General features: G+C 40.0%; 1 protein-coding gene and 1 long non-coding RNA gene across 2 annotated transcripts in view; both read left to right on the top strand.

Annotated features, from left to right (window-relative positions):
• LOC143679405 (uncharacterized) overlaps positions 1-24,934 on the top strand; it is a 166,416-nt gene that overhangs the window by 6,317 nt on the left and 135,165 nt on the right. The window lies entirely within an intron of this gene.
• KCTD12 (potassium channel tetramerization domain containing 12) lies at positions 177-6,424 on the top strand. The gene has a single exon (XM_077158453.1). The coding sequence runs from the start codon at positions 553-555 to the stop codon at positions 1,534-1,536; it is 984 nt and encodes a 327-aa protein (XP_077014568.1). The 5' UTR covers positions 177-552; the 3' UTR covers positions 1,537-6,424.

The raw sequence follows: 24,934 nt of genomic DNA, 5'->3' as shown, positions 1-24,934 counted from the left end.
GAGTGCCCCTCGAACCGAAAGTCCGTTCTTCCGAAGTGGCCTATCCCAGGCCTTCTCCACTTCGGAAGAGAAAGTTGGGCGGGAGCGGGAAAGGGTTGGGGCGCGGAACAGGACGGTGGGGGTGGGCTGGGTGGTCCACGCCGCGCGCAAACCCGGGTGGAGCCTGCAGCCAGGAGCGGCGTCAGCGTTTAACATGCAAATCGATTCCCAGCTCCCTCCCTCCGCCACCCCCACCCCTGCTGGGGGAGCGGGGATACGCGGCTCTGCAGCCGCCCACGCCTCCTCCTGCGCGCCGCGGCGCTCCAGCGGGTGGCTCTACTTAAGCCGAGTGCTGGCCGCGACCCGACACTCGCCTGGAGTGCGCGGGCGAAGAGGGCTCTCCGCACCCGGGTGCACAGTCGCGTGCTCTCACCGCTAGGTACCGTGCGGCTCTCGGCGGCGGTGGCTTGAGCTCAGGGCTCTGCGAGCTTTCCGGAGTCGTGACTCCGGGAAGGGCGGCTGCGGCTCCTGCGCGCGACCCCGCTCCCTTCGCCTGCCCCAGCCTTCTTGGCCATGGCTCTGGCGGACAGCACACGTGGATTACCCAATGGGGGCGGCGGCGGGGGTGGCAGCGGCTCCTTGTCCTCGTCGGCCGAGCCGCCGCTTTTCCCTGACATAGTGGAGCTGAACGTGGGAGGCCAGGTGTATGTGACCCGGCGCTGCACGGTGGTGTCGGTGCCCGACTCGCTGCTCTGGCGCATGTTCACGCAGCAGCAGCCGCAGGAGCTGGCCCGGGACAGCAAAGGCCGCTTCTTTCTGGATCGAGACGGCTTCCTCTTCCGCTACATCTTGGATTACCTGCGGGACTTGCAGCTTGTGCTGCCTGACTACTTCCCCGAGCGCAGCCGGCTCCAGCGCGAGGCCGAGTACTTCGAACTGCCGGAGCTCGTGCTCCGCCTCGGGGCGCCCCAGCAGCCCGGCCCCGGGCCGCCGCCGCCGCACTCGCGGAGCGGGGTGCACAAGGAGGGCTCTCTGGGTGACGAGCTGCTGCCGCTGGGCTACGCCGAGCCAGAGCAGCAGGAGGGCGCCTCGGCCGGGGCGCCGTCGCCCACGCTGGAGCTGGCTAGCCGAAGCCCGTCCGGGGGCGCCGTGGGCCCGCTGCTCACGCCGTCCCAGTCGCTGGACGGCAGCCGGCGTTCGGGCTACATCACCATCGGCTACCGCGGGTCCTACACTATCGGGCGGGACGCGCAGGCGGACGCCAAGTTCCGGCGGGTGGCGCGCATCACCGTGTGCGGCAAGACGTCGTTGGCCAAAGAGGTGTTCGGGGACACCCTGAATGAGAGCCGGGACCCCGATCGGCCCCCTGAGCGCTACACCTCGCGCTATTACCTCAAGTTCAACTTCCTGGAGCAGGCCTTCGACAAGCTGTCCGAGTCGGGCTTCCACATGGTGGCGTGCAGCTCCACTGGCACCTGCGCCTTCGCCAGCAGCACAGACCAGAGCGAGGACAAGATCTGGACCAGCTACACCGAGTATGTCTTCTGCAGGGAGTGAGCTCCCCAGAACCCCCTCGCGGACTCCGGCGCCCTCTCCCTCCCTTTCCTTGCCCGGGAGATGATTTTAGTTCCCACCCTTCTCGCCCCTCTCACCCATCAACCTCTCCATGCCTCCACTCCGTCTCACTCCCGAAACTGGGGCCCGACCCCTTTGTCACAAATTCCAGAACTTGCAGTTGCAAACCCTCTCAGCTTCTTCGTTTTCTTCGGACCCCTCTAACCGAGAGAGCCCAGGTGTACCCGAGCTTCCTCCATCCCTTGCCTCAAACCACCCCTCCCCCTCCCCCAGATTGTCCTTCAGTCTCGATGGACTGGGTCAGTGTGGCCACGAAGTGACTGAATTGTTCAGAACCTGATTGGACATGTCCAGTGTGTAGAAGATTCCTTGAAACCTTCTGGAGCCTTATGACTCATTCGGGGTTTAAGAGATTAGAATTGATAACACTGGGATAGTTACCGTGTTTTCAGAGGCCATTACAGTCTTTAAAGGTGGTTATTTAGAAGTTTGAATGAAAGACTGGTCCTAGAATTAGGACCCTATTGAGGCCATTCGGTGATTGTAAGTAATGCATTTTGAAAAGTTATAGGTAGAAGTAGAATAATCTAGTGCTGGCACAGTGGAGGAGCGTATCTTTTTCAAACAGCATAAAAAGATCCTCGCCTGTCGCTTAAACTTGTAGAACGTGACCCTGCTGCCTGCGTGACCCTTTCTCCTTGACTCTTTGCTGGAAGCCCCTTGGTTCGACTTCAGTTGACATGGCAGACGTTATTGACAAGAGGGAGCAAAAGCACCACCGCCCGAAGAGGGCACATGTGGGAAAGTTCCCTCTCAATGACTTTAAAACAGAGCTGGGTAGGAAAGCACGTGGTAGGTATAAGGAAAGCCCGTATTCTTGCAGTGTATGGCAGTAGGACCTTCTGTAGCTTGTAGGACTTGGGGTTGGGGAGGGGGGGAGGCTGGGAGGGAGGAAGAAGGGAGGAGCAGACATACTGATTTATTATTTGAAATTTGAACGTTTCTGCCATCCGTTTGAGTACATGCACTTTTTCTTTTAAATATCAAATAGTACATGAAAACATGCAAAGCATTTTATAAAATTAACTACAGACCTACTTTTGACTGGCAGTTCTTGAACTGTCTTGAGTCCTATTAGAAATTGCTGATACTTATATAATCTAACCAAAGAGTTACCCAGTGAGATTTTGGTTTTTGAACTTTTTCTTTTTGAATATAAATTCCGATTTTAAAATCTATTTACTTGAGCAAAATATGTTCATTTTGATTAAAGATCGGTTATTAAAAATCTGTATTTTGGGGTTCGTTTCCTGGTGCCTGCCCTTGCAAAAAAAAAAAAAAAAAAATCCGTATTTTCCTAAGCTCAGCACATATTCTGCTGAGCAAACCTGAAAATGTCACTTTGCATTCTTCTTTTATGCCATTTGTTTGAAGGTAAGGTGGAATCTTTTCAAGGGACAGGACTGCACAGAAACGGAAGCACCAAGGGCTGCCCATCTGTAGATAGCTGTAAGATGGAATATTTTTAAATGAAGGCAGATAAGTACGTAAAAGTGAGCTGAGCAATAAAATGCTGTTTTAGGTAAATGAAACAGAAGGAGACCTGGTTGCCTTATGCCTTTACTCTAACATGGAATAAATTCCCACTGCATATCCTTTCTACACCAAAAGTGGAAGGAAACAAATCCTTGTCTTTCATGCTGTGAGGTGTCCTTTGAATATTCTGTGATAACAGAGAAGCCTTTCTATTTTATTTTGTTTATTTTAGCATCCTTCTCTGAAGTATGTTTTTAAAGATTTTGTAAGAGCCGTTTTCAGTGTTTAAATTAGTGCTATTTTTCCTTCTTTTTAAAAATGAATCTTGTACTGTATCTTACTATGTCCATAACAGATGTTAAGAATTGAAACAGTTTTATTCTTAGACTCATGTGATCCAATCTGTATATATCATATATAAACATTTTACACGAATCATTTAGTTTTTTAATTCATTTACTAATGCTATAAAATTCCCTATCCTTACCCCAGTAACTTGCATCAGATGGTGTATATACTAACACAACATGTTTTGAAGAGCTTCTTATATCTGGTCTATGGGGAAATTGGGTTAGGGAAGAGTACATAATTGTAAAACTGAGTTTGCACCATACTTTCTTGCTTGGGTATTAGTTGTATACATATACTATGTTGATTAACTGTCTACTTACAATTAAGGTACCTGTATTTTTAATCTACTAACTTTTTTCAAGTTTATAAAGAAGATTTGAGGTCTTTTAGTAGGGTGGCGTTTTTAGATAAGTAAAGTTAATTGTATGTACAAAGACTGTGAAAGTAAGGGAAGTGGAAGCAGAAATCCAGGAAGTTGTGTTTGCTTATGTTGTGAGTTTGGTCTCAGACTTGTTACTGCATCAGAACTCATACCTATAAGTCTGAGATAAATGTTTTAAGAATGTTGCTCAGTAGCCACTAGTGAGTATCACAGAGATTTTTCCACCCTGTGTGGCTTTCTAATAGATTGCTTGACAAAAAGCACATAATTAAGAATGTTAGGACAGATCTAAATGACTGACAGATGGCAAGATGTGATAATTCTGTCTCTGCTGCTCAAGTCTTAGGTATTTTATCTTGGAAAACTTTGAGTTGAACTAATCCATTGCATTGTGCATAGACCCTTTCCTCCCCCATCCCCTCGCTGCCAACAATGCCCCATCCCCACTTCAGACCCCCAGAATGATTGGGAACTTAATGATTAGGGGAGTGGGAAACTGACCTCTGCTTTCTATGTGTAACTGTCCCTTTAAAGTTGGAAATCGATACAAGAAAACTTGCTACTTTTTGCTCAAAGTAAAGGCTGAGTAATAAACTCATTTTACATTGGATAGACAGCATAACTGAGGTAAAGTGACTTGGCATGAGCATTTTGAGTCCCCTCCTTTCCATGGGCTTTGGGCCCCCAAAGAGAACACTTTATGGTCTACAAAGTGAGCCAGGGTCATTGGTCATCACCCATGAGCTTGGATGGGGTATTGAAGGCTCATTTGAATGAGCCCATCCCACAACACCGCTCCACCTATGGAAGTGGCATAAGTTATCCAGGTAATTATGACCACATTAACTTGGATCTGAGTAGCATGTATTTCCATTTGATGTTCATAAATACAACTGAATCCCATTCAATGTTTAATAATTAATTAAAAAAATAATTGTTGGCAGTGGTGGCAAGTGTTGGTTAAAAAAACAGGTACCATGTTCATGTACACCTGTGTTGTGTAGTAATACTTGTAGACTGAACCATATTCTTATTTTCAAATTATGTATTTTGGAAAACATTCCTTGAAGGTGTGAGGCACAATTTTTTTTCTCTTTTTAATGCCTTCCCCTCCCCCCTACCCAGATTTCTTATACGGTTTTTCTTTGGATTCATAGCTTTGAATTTCTTATATGCTTTCTCTTTGGATTCATAGCAAAGTAATACTTTCAATACTAGCCAAAATGGTCTTCAATTTCAAACTAGAAGCAAATATATGGCTTGTTGATTGCCTGAGGTAATGGATAATCTGTGGAAAACAATAAAATGGGCAACTGGCAAAGTTCATAATATTTTTATTGGAATTTTCCATAGAATGCTGGTATTACATTAAAGCTATATAGGTTGAAGCTCTCATGATTTCCTGTTTTCCAAATTATGATCAATTCCAGACTAAAATCCAAATCATTTTGGCATTCCCACATAAAAATGCTAAATTATAAATGTGGACATTTAGGAAAGTATGGACTGGAGGGATTGAATTCCTTAGGAATATCTTTTTATAGTCTAATCACAAATTCTTTATTCAATTGACTTAAATTTCTTTAAATAGTAAATGATTTGTTCTGAATTGTTCAAGATTGGTTACTGTAATTTTCAGTTTTCTATTTTTTCCTTTGTATAAATCTTTTAAAAATGGACTTAGTTTTCTTAGATGACCTAAGTATGTCTCTAGTGAAATAAGAAATAAAATACTCTTTTATTTCCAGTGGCTACAATACTGGAACGGGTTCTTTACAGCCAGGAACACATTATGCTGAAGTTAACTTTTCTTTGTCACACTTTTGGACAATAAAAAAATCTAGAAGTATTAGCATTTGAGGGTTTAGATTCTCTCCTTGATCCTTGAGACTTAGATTGAATAAATTCAAACAGAAGTTCTATTCATAAGTAATCTTGTGTAGTAGAAAGATGGACTAATTGACCAAGAATTCTTGTCACATTATGCATTTTGTGATTTTTTTTCAAGTCAAGTTTTTTGCTTTAAATGTGTTTTGAGGTATGTAGACATTTATTGTAAAGTAAACTATTATACAACTATGTCTGTGACTATTCAAATGAATTTTGCTGTTACTATTGAATATAAATGATGGCAATTCTTTTATGACTACTCAAACAGCATCAGAGGCCATTTAGTGACATATATTATGTAGCTTTTTCTGGGCATTGGAAACACTTTTTGGCTAAAACATGTATGATTCCTACAGAGCCGTCATGGATTCTGAAATCGTTGAAGGCTTTGTATGCTAAATGGTATAAAATATATTCTCAAAATACAAGGAGAGGGAGAGAAAATCATAATAAGGTTATGTTTTCTAGTGAAATGTAAAGCAAAAGAAAAAGTTGCTCTTTATTTAAAGTCTTTTTAGATATGCTCAAACTTTTAGTGAGAATTTCTTCAACCATCTAAACGCTCTAGAGATTTCTCTTATCCTGATGCAAAACCAGTTGTATAACAGGAATACTCGATACTGTTTTCCTCTGTGTGTGAAGTAATGAATCATTATGTGACTTGTTATGTATTCTATTAAACACTAACGAATAAAACATTCACTCCTTTAATTATTCCTCTTGGCTCCTGGGTGTGGATTGGCTAGAACACTGGTCTAATTTCAATCAAGGGATTCTCCATCTCCTTTGAACGCTTCCCAGATGGTTGTGGGACTAATGATGTGCGTTATGCCATCAGAAGAACTCCTCACTGTGTAATTGGCCAGCTGGGCCAGGAGTGCTAGGTTCTTTCCCCAGAGATGATTGTCAAGCAGGGAAAAGCGGATTAGTACTTAAGGTATGGGGAAAGAATCCTTCACAGAGACTTTCACCATTTCTTTGCAGCATATGTGCATTGTTTGAAATATGGGGCATGTCCATAGAGGTGGCCTCTTCAAGTATGTAGGAAAAAGGAAGTGGAAGCTGGAGGTATGCCTTAATTAAGAGTGCAATTCATGAAGACAAGGTTCTAAAGGGTGTTGGGAAGTGTGGACATTTTTTATGTGAGGGCTCTTTACTGATTCTCCTTCAGTGCTTAAGGCCCTTCTATACAAAGAAAGAGTAGCCCTACTCAGATTCAGAAATCCCAGAAACCACACCAGGTAACACCGGCCCTGTCTGCTGGGCTGTGGCACAGGAAGCCGCGAGTTGAGTGGGGGTGGAATGAGCCAAAGATCCCTCTTCCTCGTTTCTGTCGCCAGTGGGTTTCCTGTAGATAGCTTTTGTTTTAAAATTGCATGTGTGCATGTATGTGTGTGTGTGCGACAATATATAATTTATTTTTTATAAAGTGAATATAGATAATAAAAAAAAAGCAATACAAGAATGGATATAGGAAGAAGTAGATTTCCCTCCTCTAGTAATCCCTGTTTTATTCTGGAAAGACAACCATTGGCGTATCTTTACAGAGATGTTCTATGCATGTGTAAGTATGTATATCCCACCCCCCCCTTATTTTTTCTATTCAGTAGGAATTAGACCTGTTCTTTTCCCCGCTTGAGCGCATGTGTGTGTATGTGTGTGTTTTAAACCCATATTCTGGAGCTCATGTAACACATGAACATACAGTAATCATCTACCTCATTTTATTTAATGGCTACAGGATATTCTGCATGATATGCCGTTGCCTGGGAGTGCTGTCATTTATTTTACCAATCCCCTATTGATTGATTGGCATTAAGTTTCCAGGGTTTTTCCCTACTCCGAAGAGTCCTGCAATGCATATCTTTTTACATATGTGCAAATATATCAAGTCTAGCATTTATTGTCTGAAATAATGCCAAAAGAGATGACTTACAAGTATTTTCCCTTCTTCAAGGTCTATGGAAAAAATATAATTCACTGAAAGTGCTGCAGGGGATGGGGTGGTCATGGTAGAAAATAACTAGAGTCACTAGGTATGTAAGATGAAGTTTTATGTAGCTTTCACATCAAAGCCAAGGCACATTTTTTTGTTTGTTTGTTTTAACTTCTGAAGTTGCCCCTCTTCCATTTTTCAGTCTAATTTTTTTTCATGAATTATGAAATACTTGCTTTTTAGGAATGTGGTATATGTATAGGGGCCATACTGTATCTCATTCTTCTTAAATGAGGTACCTCTGGGAAAGGCTGGTAAGCTGTAGGGTATATATGGGATGCCTTCCAGAGATATCAGTTTTAGTAATAGAGATGTGTATATTGAAACTGGGGGTTAAATAATTTAACTGGTAAATAATTAAAACCATCCAGTTCATGATGAATTTACATGAATTTAAAATTCATGATATTCTGAATTTGTAGAATTGCCGGGATGAGTTCACTCTCTTCTGCCTGTTAAGAATTAAGTTGGGGGTGGGGTAGTGGTGGGGTTGAGAACTTCTGATAAACGCCGGACTTTTTTCCTAATAGATAGTTTAGATGAAATGCTTGTATCTTTAAATTCTCTGCTTTACTCTGCTCATGCAAGAGATTTCACTGTAAATGCCCTTTGGGGCCAAAGTGCCCCTCTTTCACAGATCTCCCAAGAATGGGCTATGGGCTAAGTAGAGAGGAGGAATTCAGGGCCACTTTAGGGTCATAAACTCTTGACTTGATTGACCACTACCACTTTCCCCCTTCAATACTCCATTCATTCATTCAGTCTCTCTTGAGAGCCTGCCATGCTCCAGAGCGTGGCAATGCCCTGGAGATTCAGTAATGCATAAGACAACAGAAGCGCTGAGGGATAGTAAAAGAGACAAGTAATGATAAACTTGGAAGGGGAGTGCCAAAATAAATCTGGGCAAATACAGGAGTAAGAAAGGCGTGAGAGAGAAATAACAGTAGTTTCGAAACAAATACATAAATACATGAAGATGCCTGTCCTTCCATGGGACTTGAATCTAAGCTTATTTGGGTCTTTTTTTTCTGAATAGTCACTTGGTGGCAGCTGTTTCACAGTCCCACATGAATTTCTGGATTAGGGAGAAAACGCTTGACAACATTTCCGTTTTATGTTGGGAGTCAAGTTCACTGACAGCCATATTACAGGCTTCCTCTGGGACTACTTTGTGTACAGAGTTTTGAAAATCTTAACTGGAACGTTTCAAGAAGTGCCTCTAAGAGTTGTAGGAAAGAAATTTGACCTCCTTTTAAAGCTGGAATATACTGTTCCCCAAATATTCTGTTGGTGAGAGCTGTGGGTTTTTAAAATGACAGTTGCAAGGAAGGACTTTTAAAAAATAAACGATCTCTGTGAGGATGATCTGACCTTACAATCGGGATGGTATTCTTTTCTCTGCACAGAACCATGTGCTTTCAAAGTGTAAGTTCAACCCACGAGTTAATATCAGAAGCAGCTGTTAGGTCAAAGCTTTATCCACTAGTTCTGGGAATGTTACTTTAAAAATGTGAATAAGAAAGAAAGAGAACACCAGTGGATCTTTATTTTCTTGTTTTTCTCCTCTGTGATCTAATAGGCTCCTCTCAGTGTCTTAGGAGAATTCTCAGAAGAAGTTTCATGTGATTATCATCATGTAGTTTAATTCTAGATTTGAGCCAATTGGGGGATAAGTAAATTAACTGGAATTCATCTTTGGCTAAGAAAGAGCAGGTACAAGAGAGTTACCTTTTCTTTAAAAAGATCAAAGTTAAAATTGCCATACACTTTAGTGAGGAAGTATGGGGGCTCCTTCCTTTAATTGCGACACGCTGTTACCTGATAAAGGCTGAGGGTCCTATAGGGGTTTTTATTAAAGGGCTGTGAAGGAAATTGGCCTTGGAGACATGTGTATGACTGTCACCACCCTCCATTTCAGGCCTTCTCTCTCACAGAGTCAGGGTGTCTGAGGTTCTAGGACAAAAACAATGTAGAAGTGTTTTCCCCAGTTCCAAAGTTTGGAGTTTTGTGATAGTTAGGTGATCCTTGCTTATTAATTTTGAATTGAAAAGGCATTTTAAAAAACAATACCAAGATAATATTCCAAAGAAATTTCCCTAGTCCTTATAAGCTGTGGACAGCTAAAATAGCTTTATGAATAAAACTTATGGAGGTTCTTAAGAGTTACTTCGCATGTGTTAAACCAAAAATGGTTTAGTCTGAAAGCTGAAGGTATTTTATTGTTTTTTTGTTTTAATTACTGGATGATCATGGCTTTTATTTTTCTTGATATCCCTTAACCAGTGTCCAAAATATCTTTGTAAACAAAGTGAGGTATATTAAAATAACTTTTCAGTTTTGCAGGTACAAAGACATACCGGTCTAGTGAACAGTCATGTACTTCGTGTCCTGCTGGAGACAACAAGAAGCTCTTTGCACATATTACATTTCCTAAGCTATTGAAAGAGAGATAGAGAAAGGTCAGGGTTAGTCAGGCATTGAGAAATAGGGATATTTAGGAAGCATAACTTTTAGGACAAGAATGGACTTTTTACACTAACAAATCCTAATCAATAAATCTTCATAAATATTGTCCTTCGAAAGAATACATTTATTTCTATAAGAGATACAGAAAATTGACTTACAATTATATTTAGTAGATTAGTAGGGAGAAGGGAGGGGCTATCCATTAAAGAATGTTGAAGTTGAAATCACTTACAGTTATATAATGAGGAACTATAAAAACTCACTTCTCTATTTGTGTGATGCAAACAGCAAAATGCTCAAGCATATTAGCAAATCTTCATTTGGAAGCATTATGAATTGCGCAATAAGGTCAGGCTCCTAATTTTTGTTAACCTCATAGTTTCTGAAAATTGAGAATATGTATATCTGTCAGCTTGTATTTAAATTTTTATTATGTGACTTTTCTATTTTTGGTGCTTTTTCTCTCTCCATCAACTTAAATAATTAAGTTTTGGTACTCAACTTGAAATAAACTGAAATTCTACCCAATTCAGAGTTTCAAAAGCCTTTGCAAGAACATTGTAATTCCCATTCCACAAGGCAGAGGAAGGAATGACTAAAGATTCAGGGGCTAGGAATTAGTGTTTAGAGTCGGGAACCCAGTCAGCATTTCTAATGTGGAGAAGAATCTTGGTTGTTTCTATTAACAGGCTCATTGTTAAGGAAATTAATTTAGTGTTTTGGGGGCATATAGAATAAGGCAAAACTTTATGGAACACAATGCATTATAGAAAAATTAGTCTTGATTTTAAGGAGATTTCATAATGATTAGATGCAGCACAGATTGAAACTATACATTGGGATATGTCCCACCAGATCCTCCGAGGGTACATTTGGCAATGGAAGGGTTAATGAGGCCCTGCAAAGAAGAAGAGGCCTGAGTATAGGAGAATCTGTCTTAGCTGTTTTGGGGTTGGCATCATTTGGGAGGCCAACGTGATGGATAATATATAACATGGGAGAAAATTGAAACTGGAAAGTATCTATATACACACTAGATGGCAGGGCACCTATCCAATTGAATAGTTTGGGAGTTTCAATATACTAGCAGAGCAATGTCTGGAGACAATTTTGCTTGTTACAATTTGGGGGAAGGGTGCTAGCGGTATCTAATGGGCAGAAGCCAGGGATTCTGCTCAAGATCCTACAATGCACAAGACAGCCCTACAAACAAAAATTAATTTGGCCACAGTGTCAATAGATCCAAAGTTGAGAAACTCTGTAATAGAGAGGAGGATGTATGGTTGGGCATGGAGGATTGTATCAGTAAGGGGTTTGATCCAAATGTGGACTAAGGTATTGAATGCTACTGAGTTGCAAGAAGGAAAAGCTTACGTGGTTTGCCAGATTTGAGATGGGTTAAAGTGAAGGTGGAAAGGCAGCCTTTTGGGGAGATGCTTTTGTAAATTTGGTTGACGTACCCTTGGACCTAGCCAAGGGAAGCCAGGACCCGGAAAGAAGTTGGACAGAAAGTCTTGCTAGGAAGTCTGTCAAGTCTAGAGAAGAACAAGACAGTATCATAGCTTCAGGTGGCAAAATGAAGACAGATGAAAAGATTAAACAACTATGGTGGATTGGATAGGTGAGCATAGGGGAAAGTCTGGGTAGACTATGGAAGATAAAGAGTAACAAAAGCTAGCAAGTAGAACAGTAGTCCTCCAAGCTGCACATTAGAATCACCTGGGAAGTTAAAATAAATACAGTTGCCTGGGCCCCACCTTGGACCAACTAAATTCCAGTTTTGGGGGTGGGTTCTAGATTTCAAGTATTTTAGTAGACCAGTTCCCAAATGTTTCTCATGTGCAGCTAAGATTGAGAACTGCTGTCCTAGAAGTTCAATAAAATCAATGAGGAAGAAATAGAGCAATTAGGTCATTATTCTGAAGTAAGCTGCCATCTGAGATTAGAGGCTGCTTGCCCTCTGCCATGGTGTTGTGTTACCTGTCCTTTGCAGGAAGGTGTGTGAGCTGCAGCTGGCAGGCGTACTTGCCACTGGGTTGAGGCTAGGTTTTGTAGGAGCCAGCAAGGCCTACTTAAGTCCTGGTGATGAGGGAGGCAGAGCCAGGCAGGTGGGAATCACTTCTCATCAGTGATGAATGGCTGAGCTTTGGATTTATATTTCTTGAGTGTCCCCAAATGAAAGTTCTGGGGCACTGTTTTTTTTTTAAATATTTTTATTGAGACATCTTCACACTCACACACATACATTCCATACATGTTGTACAATCAGTGGCTCACAATATCATCACATAGTTGTGTAATCATCACCATGATATTTTCTAGGACATCAGCATTACTCCAGAAAAAGAAATAAGAAAAAAATCTCATACATACCCTCCCTCTCATTGACCACTAGTATTTCCATCCACCCAATTTATTTTACCCTTTGCCCCCCCATTATTTATTTAGTGATTTTAAATATTTTTAAAATCATCTGTTCAAACCTTGGATAAAAGAAGTATCAGACATAAGGTTTTCATAATTACACAGTCATATTGTAAAAGCTGTATAGTTATGCAATCGTCTTCAAGAATTAAGGCTACTGGAACACAGCTCAATAGTTCCAGGTACTTCCCTCCAGCCACTCCAATACACCGTAAACTAAAAAGGCATATCTATATAATGTGTACAAATAACCTCCAGGATAATCTCTCGACTCTGAAATCCTCAACCACTGAAACTTTATTTTGTCTCATTTCTCTCTTCCCCCTTTTGGTCAAGAAGGCTTTCTCAATCCCCTGATGCTGGGTCCCGGCTCATTCTGGGATTTATGTCCCACGTTGCCAGGGAGATTTACACCCCTGGGAGTCACGTCCCATGTAGGAAGGAGTACAGTGAGTTCATCTGCAGAGTTGACTTAGAGAGAGAGGCTGGGGCACTATCTAATAATGAAAGGAAACAATTTTTTGAATAAAAACAATATTAAATTAGTTATATGCACAAATAAAATTATTCCATGTACTCTATATGTATATGAGACACTGCAGGAGAGAAATGAAAAGCTGCCAAACTATGAGTATCTCAGGAAAAACGCGTATCTTTCTGCAAGGAGCTGATAAAGGCAGCCTGTTTTCTCACCTCGGAGCTGCACAGAGGTGGATGAACTGGCCGGGGTGGTGCCCTTATGGCTTCCAGTTCAGTGTGACATCCCTTATCCGCTCTTTCCAGATCTGAGGCAACATTCCTTCCTAGTAGAGAGGGAATAAGAGTGAAATCACTCTTTGTCTGCAGTTTCCTGGGACATTTTCAAAGAAAGTGAGGAAGTGACTGATGGTGAGAATCTGTTCTGTTTTCATTTGTCTCTGGCAGGGTCTGGTGGCAATTTAATATTCTTTATTGTTATTTTACATGCAACTTCCTTCCTTGCTTATGATTCCTGTCAGCACTGTGTATTATTACACATTATTCATTTTTCTTGGGCTTGCCTATAATGCTTAAAAGGAGGGCTGGTGTATTTCAGTAATTTTGCTTACAATTTGATTTGTGTTCTCTAGAATCCGAGTTTAGTTTCATCAGCACATTTCAACACACAACAGCTGGGCTCCTGCATGGGCTCATTTGCATACATTAGGGGCTGAGAGCGAAGCACCAGCAACCCAGACTCTGGCCTGATATTTTTCCAGAGTCTCACCTGATTTTTTTTTTTTTGAAATTAGCTCTGCCTCCTTATGTGTAACTGACTGTGTCAGCGACAACACCCTGTGAATGATTTTTTAAAAGGCTGTTGGTCTGCAGGCAAATTTTGAACTGCAATGTTTAGATAAAAAGCCTTAAAAGATAATCAGATAACATGTTCTCTTCTACCTCTGTGTCAGGTCAAAATATTGTCCCCTCCCATTACAAACGCATTTATGATTAGGTCATGATAGAGGAATGAGGCTCCTAATTGATCAATGACAGCTGAAGGCGGACAATCTTTTAATCAGCACACGTCATTGTGATTAGGATGCCGGAGCAAGACTCTACGGACAGCTGACACTACCCAGCGATTATGTAAGAAGGATCCTGTGTGCAACTTTCAAAATACTCAGGTTTCTTTTTACCATTTTCTATGCTCAAGTCTAAATTCTTGAACTGTGGTTTTTGCCCACGTGGTAGAATGAAAAGTGTCCCCCAAAAGATATCCATGCTCTAGTCCCTGGAACTGTAAATGTTACCTGATTTGGAAAAAGCGTCTTTTAGATGTGATTAAGTTATGGATTTTGAGGATGAGAAGATTATCCTGGAATCTCTGGGTGGGCCCTAAATGCCCTCATAAGTGTCCCTGAAAAGAAAAAGAGAGTCAAAGGGAGGTTACAGATTAGAAGAGGCAATGAGGCCACAGAGGCCAAGATCAGAGAGATGTGCCCCCAAGTTAAGGAATGTCAGTAGCCCCCAGAAGCTGGAAAAAGCAAAGAAATGGATAATACTCTCTGTAAGGTCTACCCCGTAATTCTTGGACAGGTTGTTCATTCATTGTGGAATTCATAATTCTAGTTTATCAACATCAGTTTGTTTTTCTCCTGGAAATTAATTGTTAATTTACTTGATATTTTTCGTTTAGTATCTCCTACGCTGAGTCCCTTCTGTTGATGAAGTAGACAGGTGATCTGCAGGGTCATTTGTTCTGCTAAAGTGGTCCCCAGACATAGGACAAAACATTTGTGAACAAGTAACCCAGAAGACAATATTCCAGGAAGGAGAGAGAACATTCTGCTAGGTATTGAACATTTATCACTGCACCATTTTATTTCCCTTTCTGGTTTTCACGAGATAGATATAATCCACTCTATTTGTCAGTATAAAACAGTGTTCCACAAGATACCTCAGAACTGGAATTACACTCTGGAGTGGATACTGGTGAGAGTTACAGGTTCATGTGATTCTAGATTGGAGTAGGGAGACTACAACCAGGATGTCTTTATCTGCTTTAGAAAATTGCAGAATATTGTCACACTTCACCCCTTTACTTCCTCTACTGTTATTTGCTCATGCTTCACTGGGTCCAGCTCATGAGTTATATGACACTGAATTATAGGTATCTTTGAGGATATGTGGGCCCTCAGGGGAGACAATTTCTACCCAAGTTGTGATGCTCAGTGACATGTTTTGGAAAAGTGAATGGATTTTTAGTTCCAGCCAAAGGTGCTGGACATATGAATGAAATAAATGGCAAAGGACTTTAAAAATGTCCTTTATAAAAGCACATAATGGGGCAGCGCAGTGGTGGCTCAGTGGCAGAGCTCTCACTTGTCATGCCGGAGACCCAGGTTCTATTCGCAGTGCCTGCCCATGTGGGAAAAAAAAGCACATAATGAATTTTTCTTTAAAAAAAACCCAAACATATATATGTATATGATTACAGACCCTCATATAACAATAACTGCTTCTTATAGGGGCCAGTCAGAACTTGATAATCAAGTAAAAAAACTGAAATAACTTTCTTTTGCAAGGAATTTCAGCACATGCTGTATTTGGTTCTGTGTTTGCTAAAGTTATTATCAATAAACATTTATTTTTTGAATACTTATACTCTATAACATGTGTTTGCTAAAGTTATTATCAGTAAACATTTATTTTTTGAATACTTATAATCTGTAATGAAAATTCTTAAGGAAATTCTCAATTAAATGTAAGTGATTTTGTTTTCCTAAGTACCTTCCCAGTGGAAACGAGAGAACTCTCAAGAAAGGTTTGTGTCCTTTGCTGAGGAAATAAATCTGTACTTCGAGGTTAATTTTGTTTGCGGGCAAGTTCGCAGGCAGTTATAGTTCTCATATGCTCTCTCCCTCCTTTCATAACTCATTCCAGGGCGCTGCGGCAGACCCTGATGGAAGTAAATTTATGACTGTGTCTTTACTGTTAAATGTTTTATTGACGACCTTTTGAATTTTAGGCATAGGAAGCGGTTGTCGACATGGTGGGTCTCACATCAGATTGAGACCAGGGAAGTTGTTCATCTGAGAATGGACCCCCAAGACTCTCACGAAGGCTAAGAATAAGTTGGATTTCACCATGTTCACCATGAGCTATGCATGTATAATTTCTATGCGTAAATAAACGTTTAACCATGAAATGCTGCAAAACATTTACAAACTTCATTCTGAGGGGGCAATCTGAGAACCAACCACAGAGATAGCATATAAATTATGTATTCTCTTTTCCAGAGAAATCTGGAAAATTCCCTAGAAACTTTATATGGTGCATATTGAAGAGAATTAGAACTCATTCAATAATCCACTCTCTGCTGTTGACTTAGTTGAGCAAGAAGACACCCAGTGTTCTTGCTCAACTAAGTCAATGCAATTACCACATTACTGGTTTAAAAGATGTGTCAGAATAGGAGGCTACAAATATAGGTTTTACATGATCGGTATTTAAAAATAGGTATAAGTACAATGTTGTTAAACTATGATGAAAGCATAGTTAAAATGTAAATGTTAAAACGTTTTTTTATTTTTTGTTATTCAAAATGTTCACCTCTATATAAGGGAATGTCCTCTTTAACTGAGGCAACAAATAATGACTTACCTATCTGAATAGCTTCCTGTATTAAAAATAAGAGGCAGATGGCGAAATCATCTCACATTAAGTTGAAAGTTGCTACACTAAGGCAACTAGTTGTTGGGTTGTGGAAGGGGATGAAAAAAGAGGGCAATAGAAAAGTAGTTTCTTTGAATTTGGAGTAAAATAGCTTTCATGTTCAGAGAAATAGTGTGGGTTCCTGGTCTGTGGGCCGAGAGAAGGGAAGGCTCATGGGCTGGGGTGAGAGGCAGTCTTAGGATTTCTGTTAGAGGTGAGCATTTCTACACGCTCCTCCCCTGGCCCCACATTTGCCACACGCTGCGAGTCCTGCTGCTCATTTCTGACTTCTCTGCACACTTTTGATTTCATCTTGGCATCTCCCAGCTCCCACACTTTGTCAGAAGTCTTGGCTATCTAAGAATCAGGCTGCTGGAGCTGAGATTTCCATGTGGTTGCCAGCCAAAGGAGGTGTGATAGGGTAGAAAACAAAGGATTTCAACATGGGAGACCCAGCTTTGAATCCTAGCACTAACACTTCTTAAATCTGTGACCTAAGTCAGTCATCTTCTTTGTGCTGCAGTTTGCTCACTAGTAATTGGAAGTACTTCACAGTTTTGTTTTGAACACTGCATAATATAATATATATGGAAGCACCTAAAAGTGATTTGCAAGTAGCAGAGGTGGAATCTTTTTTCTTTTTTGGTAAAGAATACCCTTGTAGTTCAGCCAGTTACTGAAATACCTCTTCTTGGTGGCACTATATATTCTAAAGGCTTCCTGGAGATAGTTCATAAATATTTTATTTTTTGAAATAGTAACAAAAGAGCTGAAGAGTTAAAGATCTTGTGTGTATCCCTGAAACTATAAAAAACATATTTTATATATATATACATGGCATTCTTTACCTTCTCTTTTTTTCTCATATATTTTCCTCAGTAGGGGAAGAATATGAACCGAATGGAGAGAGTGTTGAGCTGAGCTGGTTTCTAGATTGGACTGAGGTTAATGAGATTAGTATAAATGCAGACATTGCCATAGGGCTGCCAACAGGGGCCTCAGGCATAAATGCAAGTTTTGTTTTGGTAGCAATTGCCTAGCTCTTCATCTGTCAGCCCCATTCTTACTTCCTACCATTTTCCATTTTTGTTGCTTGTAGCAGTCATCCAGGCTGAGATCTAAAAACAAAAACATTTCTTGAGAGCAGAAACATGAATTAAACTTATGTTTCTAAGAAGAAATTTCTCTTTATAAAGAAGAGTTTATCCCATGTGGTAGGATAAACAGAGGAGTTTTTAAGGGGTGGGGAGAGGCCTTCTTCAGTCTTTTGCTTTCTCCTAAGTACAAACTCTAGAAGGGCTTGCAGATGGAATCTAGGGTTGGAAAATGCAGGTAACAGACATAGTTAGACTTGCATAGAATGAAAAAAAAACAATGAATTAGCTGATAGCCTTTCAAATTCAGTGGATTTCCCTCCTAATCTCTGCCTCTATCTTCACATGTCATTTTTCCCTATTTGTCTCTGTCTGCATTTCTTCTCTTCTTTTAAGGACGCTGGTCACTGGATTTAGCACCCTAATCCGGTATGAACTCAATTTAATTACATTTGCAAAGACCCTATTTCTAAATAAGGCCACATTCACAGGGCGAGGATTTAAGCGTATCTTTTTGGGGATACAATTCAGTCCACAACAGAAGGGCAGGTGATCTCCAGTTTGCCACAAATTACCTGCTGGCACTAGTAGACATCTGAGTTTGCTACACCCACCCTATACTTAGCATTGCTTACCCACCACAACCACTCCTGGATGCATCTTCCTTCCCTCTTACTGGCTCAGCATCCACCCACACATAATGTTTTTCCAACAGAGCTCATGCGCTCAGTCAAAGCAAAACTGGTCTTCAGAGAAAGAAGACGGTTTACCTCAGCAAACCAATCATATTCAAAACCACAAACCATAATTTCAGGAATGCCAGTTCTGTTTTTTTTTTTTCTTTTGAGATATGAATAATCTTATTTCGGAAGCCCAAACTATAATTAGACCATTAGAGTGAGTATTATGGAATCATTTAAAAGTCAGTGGAGATGCTCAAGTAAGGTTGGAATTAAAAGGATGGAAAAAAAAGGCCAGAAGAAGGTAAGTCACACAATTTATAACCAAAAAAGCAAGCTGATGCAGCTTTACCAAGATATAAAAAATAGACAGTAAGGCAAAAAAAAGCATTACTACACACAAAGATCACATAGTGAAATCCCTTCAATGATATAACAATGTTAAATTCAGGTGTACCTAATAATGCAGCCTCAAAATATGCAAAGCAAAATTGACAGAACAGTGAGGAGAAGTAAACAAATCTACAAATCATAGTGGGAGATTTTAACACATTTCTCTCAGCCAGTAAAATAACAAGTTGACAACAAAATCAATAAGGATAGAGAAAATTTCAAAAACAGTAACACATTTGATAAATGGTTCATGTGTAGAATATCCAGTAACTGGAAAAAGGCATTTCCTTTTAAGAACCTATGGGTCATTTATGGAAATTGACTATATTCTGAGCCATAATGAAAGTCTAAGCACATTTAAAAGGTGAATATCATATATAGCATGTTTTATAACCACAAATACAGTTAAATTTTGAAGAAAAACAGGGTTCATGTGTCCCAAGCAAGTATGAAGCCCAGGTAAGGCAAACTCTATTAGATTTCGAGGTATGAGAATCATCTGTTAATTGATGCTTCATCCTCTGGGCCCCTGGGCCTGTGGGAGCAGCGCCCTACCCTTTCCCAGTGGTTGCATAGAGGCCATGCTTTATGCACTGAGTGGCAGCCAAATGCTCCACATCCAGGTGGGAGACTGTGCTAGTCAGGGTTCCCTAGAGAAAGACAGGAGAGATCTATAAATATGGCATTTATAAAGGTGTCCCATGCAACTGTGGGAATGGAAGAGTCCAAAATCTGAAGGGCAGGCTGTAAAGCTGGTGGCGCTGATGAAGGGTCTGGATGAACTTCACAGGAGAGGCTCATTGGCTGAAGAAGCAGTGAAAGTCTTCTTCCTTAAAAGCCTTCAACTGATTAGATTATCTCATTGAGGGTGACAGGTTTGAGGTGATCATAGATGTAATCAGTCACAGATACAATCAACTGACTGATGACCTAATACACCAGCCTTCTGGTTTATCAACCAGCCATGAAATGTTCTCGTAGCAATGCTCAGATCAGTGCTTGCCTGACCAGACAACTGGGCATCATCGCTTGGCCAAGTTGACACCAGAATCTAATCATCACAGAGCCCTACCCTTCCATGTACAGGGGCAGATGGCAAGTCCCCTCCCAGTGCAGGAGCAGAACCTTCCCCTGCCCTGCACATGTGTAGGTGAGCCTACTCTCATGGTCTGAGGAGATCTTTTTGGTCAAGGTTTGCCTCTTGAAGGCATTCTGCCTTCAGTTTGTTCCTTCTCTGTCTCTTTCAGTCCATGATGGCAGTGCTTCTGTTCATAAAAATTTTGCAAAACCTTTGTCAGCTTTGCATGTAGTTCAAGGGAGGTCCAAACCATCAGACAAAAGGACTTTTCACAGACCCTTCCTGGATAATTCCATCTCCAGTCCTGACTTCCTCTGAGATGTCTGATTGGATCTAGTCCAGCCACACCCTCTTTAGCAAAGGGCTATTCAGTTAAACCCTCACTTGGAACCCCGTTCTCTGGGACTCACCTCCCAGAAGCTCAGGGAGGTCCCTGATCAAGCCACTTTTGGCCGTAGTCTCAGAACATTATCTGAATAGTCTCAGAATTTTCCAAATAATCAATTTCTGGTTCTTTTGTGCCTAAGAGTTTAATTTTCAGCTTATTCCTTTCTTCTCACATTTTCCTATAAGCTTCAAGGAGAAGCCAGGAAGCTTATACTTTCCACACTTAACTTGGAAATCTCCTCAGCTAAATATCCAAGTTCACTGTTGTAAGTTCTGCCTTCCATTTGACCACAGAACACAATTTCTCCAAGTTCTTTGACACTTTATAACAAGGATCATCTTTCCTCCAATTTCCAATAACACATTCATCATTTCCTTTTTAAGGCCTCCTCAGGGGGATCTTTAACATCCACACTTCTACCAACAGTTTCTTCAAAGCAATCTAGGCTTTTTCCCTTAGGTATCTCACTGTTCCTCTAATCTCTGCCCATAATCTAATTCCGAAGCTGTGTCCAAATTGTTAAGTATTTGTAATAGCAGTACCCCACTTCTGGTATAAAAAATCAGTATCAGTTAGGGTTCTCCAGAAAAAAAAAACCAATAGATGTGTGTGTGTGTGTGTGTGTGTAAATATTAAGGGATTTATTATAGGAAATAGCTCATGCAAGCATAGGAATTGTCAAGTCCAAATTCTGTAAGGCAGGCTGCAAGTTGGAAACCTGATGAGGATGAAGTAGAATTCTCCAGGAGAAACTGAAAGTAGGGGACTCCAATGAAGGTGGTAATGAATTTCCTAGGAGAAGATGACTGTATGAAATAAAGATAGAAATTCTTCTTTCTGACTGATAAGTTCCTCTGTTCTCCCTTTAAGGTCTGCAATTTATTGGATGAGGAAACTCCTCTCATTGCTAAAGGCAGTCTCCTTTATGGATTGTAGGCTCCAAGTGAGGATTAACTGAATAGCCCTTTGCTAAAGAGGGTGTGGTTGAAAATGGATTCAATCAGACATCTCAGAGGAAGTCAGAATTGGAAATGGAATTATCCAGGAAGGGTCTGTGAAAAGTCCTTTTGCCCAGCAGCACTAGATGCAATCAACTAACTTATGATTTAGATCTATCTATGAAATACCCTCATAGTCAGACAAAACAATTAGACAGCATAACCTCACCAAGTTGCACATGAAATTAAGCATCATATTACCCATTCCTCAGACTATTCTATTTACATTTGTTTGGCTCTTCTAAATCCCAACATTTCCTTTGTAATATGTGCCAATGAGAATTATATACTGTTTTATTTATAGATACATGAGTATGAGTCAAAGATTTTCTGAATTTGTAAAATACTTATTTCTCATTATAAAAATGATATTTATTCATCAATGAAAACACAAAAAATGGAAAAATGCAGAAAAAATGTAAACATGACATATAATTCTAATCTACAGAGATAATCAGAGATAACTTATTAGTGTATTTTCTTTTACTTTCCCCCCCACATCCATATATATATTTACTTCATGTAATGGAATATGATTTATTTTAAAACCTTCTTTTTTCATTTTACATAATGAATTTTTCATCTCATAAAATGCCCTAATGCATACAGTTTTTTACTGTAGAATATTATTGTAAAAATATGTCATTTAACACTCTACAGTTGTTGAACATTTACATCATTTCCAATTTTTTTCTTTATCTATGTCAGCCTATGACGTATTATCTTAGTTTTGTATCAGTGGAATGAGTCAAAGTGTATAAAACAATTTTAAGGCTTTTGTCAGTGCAGCATTTTGCTTAAATCTGGGTGTTTTCCATCATCTCTTGCTTCCAGCTCAGATTCTACCATGTGCCAGATGTGTGACTTTGGGTGAGTGACTTGACTCAAGTATGGTTTCTTTATCTGTAAAATGTGGATTATAGTAGCTACCTCATTGGGTTCTTACTAGATTAAATAACGTAATTCACGTAGAGCTTTTAGCATAGTATCTAACTTAATAAATATGGGCTGCTTCCAGAAATGATGCATCAATTTATAGGTCCACAACAGGGTCTATTTTGTGTTTAATATAGTATTGATAATGTCTGGCATACGGGTCATTTAAAGAGTCTACAATAGCAAATATGGCTCATGTGTTCAAAGAAACCCATAATTATCTTAATAAATTTGGGGTTAGTAAATCTTCAACTTTCAGGTATTTCTCCTCAAGTCAGATATTTCAAGCTCTGAAAAAATGTTGTATTGGGCCACAGGATATTCTCCAGAAAATATTTATTTTACCTTCTACCAGATATCTCTAGCTTGGGCACTTTCTGGAGACTCTTGCATGTTTGAACTGATGTGAGTAGTGCTTAAATAATTTACTCCTTAAAGATCTTTTCCCCACCCCTCTAACCTACTTTAATTTCTATTATATATTAAGCTACCAGGATCAAACAAAGCTATGAATTGACTTTGAATGGAAATAATTACTCAGATCTTTGAAAAATCATTGATTCCCAAATGAAAATTTAGGCCTTCTGAAATCACTCAGAGCATAGGAAAGGCAGTCTTATGACTTTGCTGAATGTCAAAGGATTTTCAATGGGTGGTAAATTGAGCTACAGCTCTGAAAGTGTCTGACTTTTCTCACTTTCTTTCCTGGGGCTCAGTTCCAGCTCAGGAGAGTTTTCTGACCTATGGCTTTGCTTTTGTGCCATGTGGCAGTCATGGAGCTGGAGTCTTAATCTCACATAATAATTTTCTTGGGATACAAGAATAATCTCTAGGGGAGTAACAAGCAGAACAGAGCATTCGGGTTTTTATGTATGAGAAATGGCACAGATTGTATTTTTAGTTACCAAATGGAACCTCATGTATTATTTTTTCAGCTATAAGATTATTTCGCATTTATGGTAAAACAAAAATTCAAATGACTAGAATAACTTACGTTATTGAGATTTGTTTTTCAGAGCTTTAACTTTATCTCTGCATAGGGTTTGGCAGTGGTCCGCTGGAGCCAGTTCATACTGTTTCATCAGAGCCAATTATTAAATTTTTAGGAATTTTGCAGACCGGTTGAGGTCACACTGGTAGCTTGAAATAGTCCATGGGATGGATTATTTGCACCATGGAAATTGGCTGACAGTACAGATCAGGGTGCTTTTCTCCTTAGAGAGCTGGTTGATAAACATCAATCAGCAGATCACCACTTTTCAAACATTTCACATATTTAAACTCTCAGACTGAAGTTTAATTGAATATAGTTTATGAAGTTTAACTGAATACAGTTGAGGTAAAATAAAAAGGTTAGTTAATCAGGTATTGCTCATACTACCAGTGGAAGTTTGTGAAATGCTATCATTTACTCAAAATAGTTATTTAAAACATGACAGACAAATTGAATGTGGAAAGAAAGGAAACCACAAAGAGAAGGCACACATTACAGTAAATGTAGAAAAAAAATAGATGAGGGAGGCAAGAAAATAGAAAGCTAAAGGAAAAATTCTTGAAGAATGAGGGAGAGAAAGAATACTGTGCTAAACAAAACTGAAATAAAAATTGAATTTGGGAAGTATGGAGAGGTTAAAAAAAAAGGCATCAGAATGAAATAGTTTTGAAAATGGTCAACAGTGCCTCCTTTGTGATGGAACTTTGTGTCCATCCAAGGTGACATTTGCTGAGATGGAAAGTGGCACTGAAACAACCTGCCTCTGAGAAACAGCACATTTTGCCCTTGGCATTTTGGAACACATTTAGAGAATAGCATTGTGGGTAGGTAACCAAATTCTTTCTTGTCCAAACTGGGACTTTTATGAGTGAAAGGGGGCACTGTTAATAATTATTTCTGGACAGCAACATAAACTGAACCATCTGAGGCGAACTGGGTTATATGGACACACTAATTATAGGTTATACTATCAGCTACCCCATCTCTAATCTAATTGGGTAAAATAGCTCAGATGATAAATATTAAAATTTAAATAAACATTTTTACAGTCCATTTAAGACCCTCTTATTCTTTTGACCTTGGTGGAGTAGCTGGTTAATTATTCCTTCTTGTTAATTGTTAATAGTTGTAATAGTTGCCACTGAACATTATAGGCTAGAAGCTCTCCCACCTCTAGTTACTTATCAAGTCCTCTTCCTTACATTGTTTCCTATAATGTTAGCTTTTTTTCTTGTCCTGTTTAGGTGGTCAAGTTTCTCACAGCCTGGGTAAGGTTCCCCAGTACTATGTGAGAACATGACTGGTTTCGAGAGGACTCCTGAGCTCTCTTTTTTTTCATTTTTAAACAGTTTTATTCACACAGCATACAATCCAACCTAAGTATATAAACACGTCTTCACCACCATAATCTATATGAAGACGTTTCTTTTTCTTCCACAAAGAATCCGTACCCTTCCCCATGCCCCCTGCCTGTTGACATTTAGTTTTGACATAATGCCTTTGTTGCATTCAGTGGAAGCATATGGCAATGTTACTGATGACTATAGACCCTGGCTTACATTGATTGTACTTTTTCCCCCTGTATACCATCGATTTTC

Source organism: Tamandua tetradactyla, chromosome 4, assembly GCF_023851605.1.
Source record: "Tamandua tetradactyla isolate mTamTet1 chromosome 4, mTamTet1.pri, whole genome shotgun sequence".
Taxonomy (NCBI): Eukaryota; Metazoa; Chordata; class Mammalia; order Pilosa; family Myrmecophagidae; genus Tamandua; species Tamandua tetradactyla.
Note: the sequence above shows the minus strand (reverse complement) of the source record. Positions and strands in the feature narration are given on the sequence as shown.

Coding starts and splice junctions, on each gene's coding strand:
- KCTD12 (XM_077158453.1), top strand. CDS start 553: ATGGCTCTGGCGGACAGCACACGTGGATTACCCAATGGGGGCGGCGGC.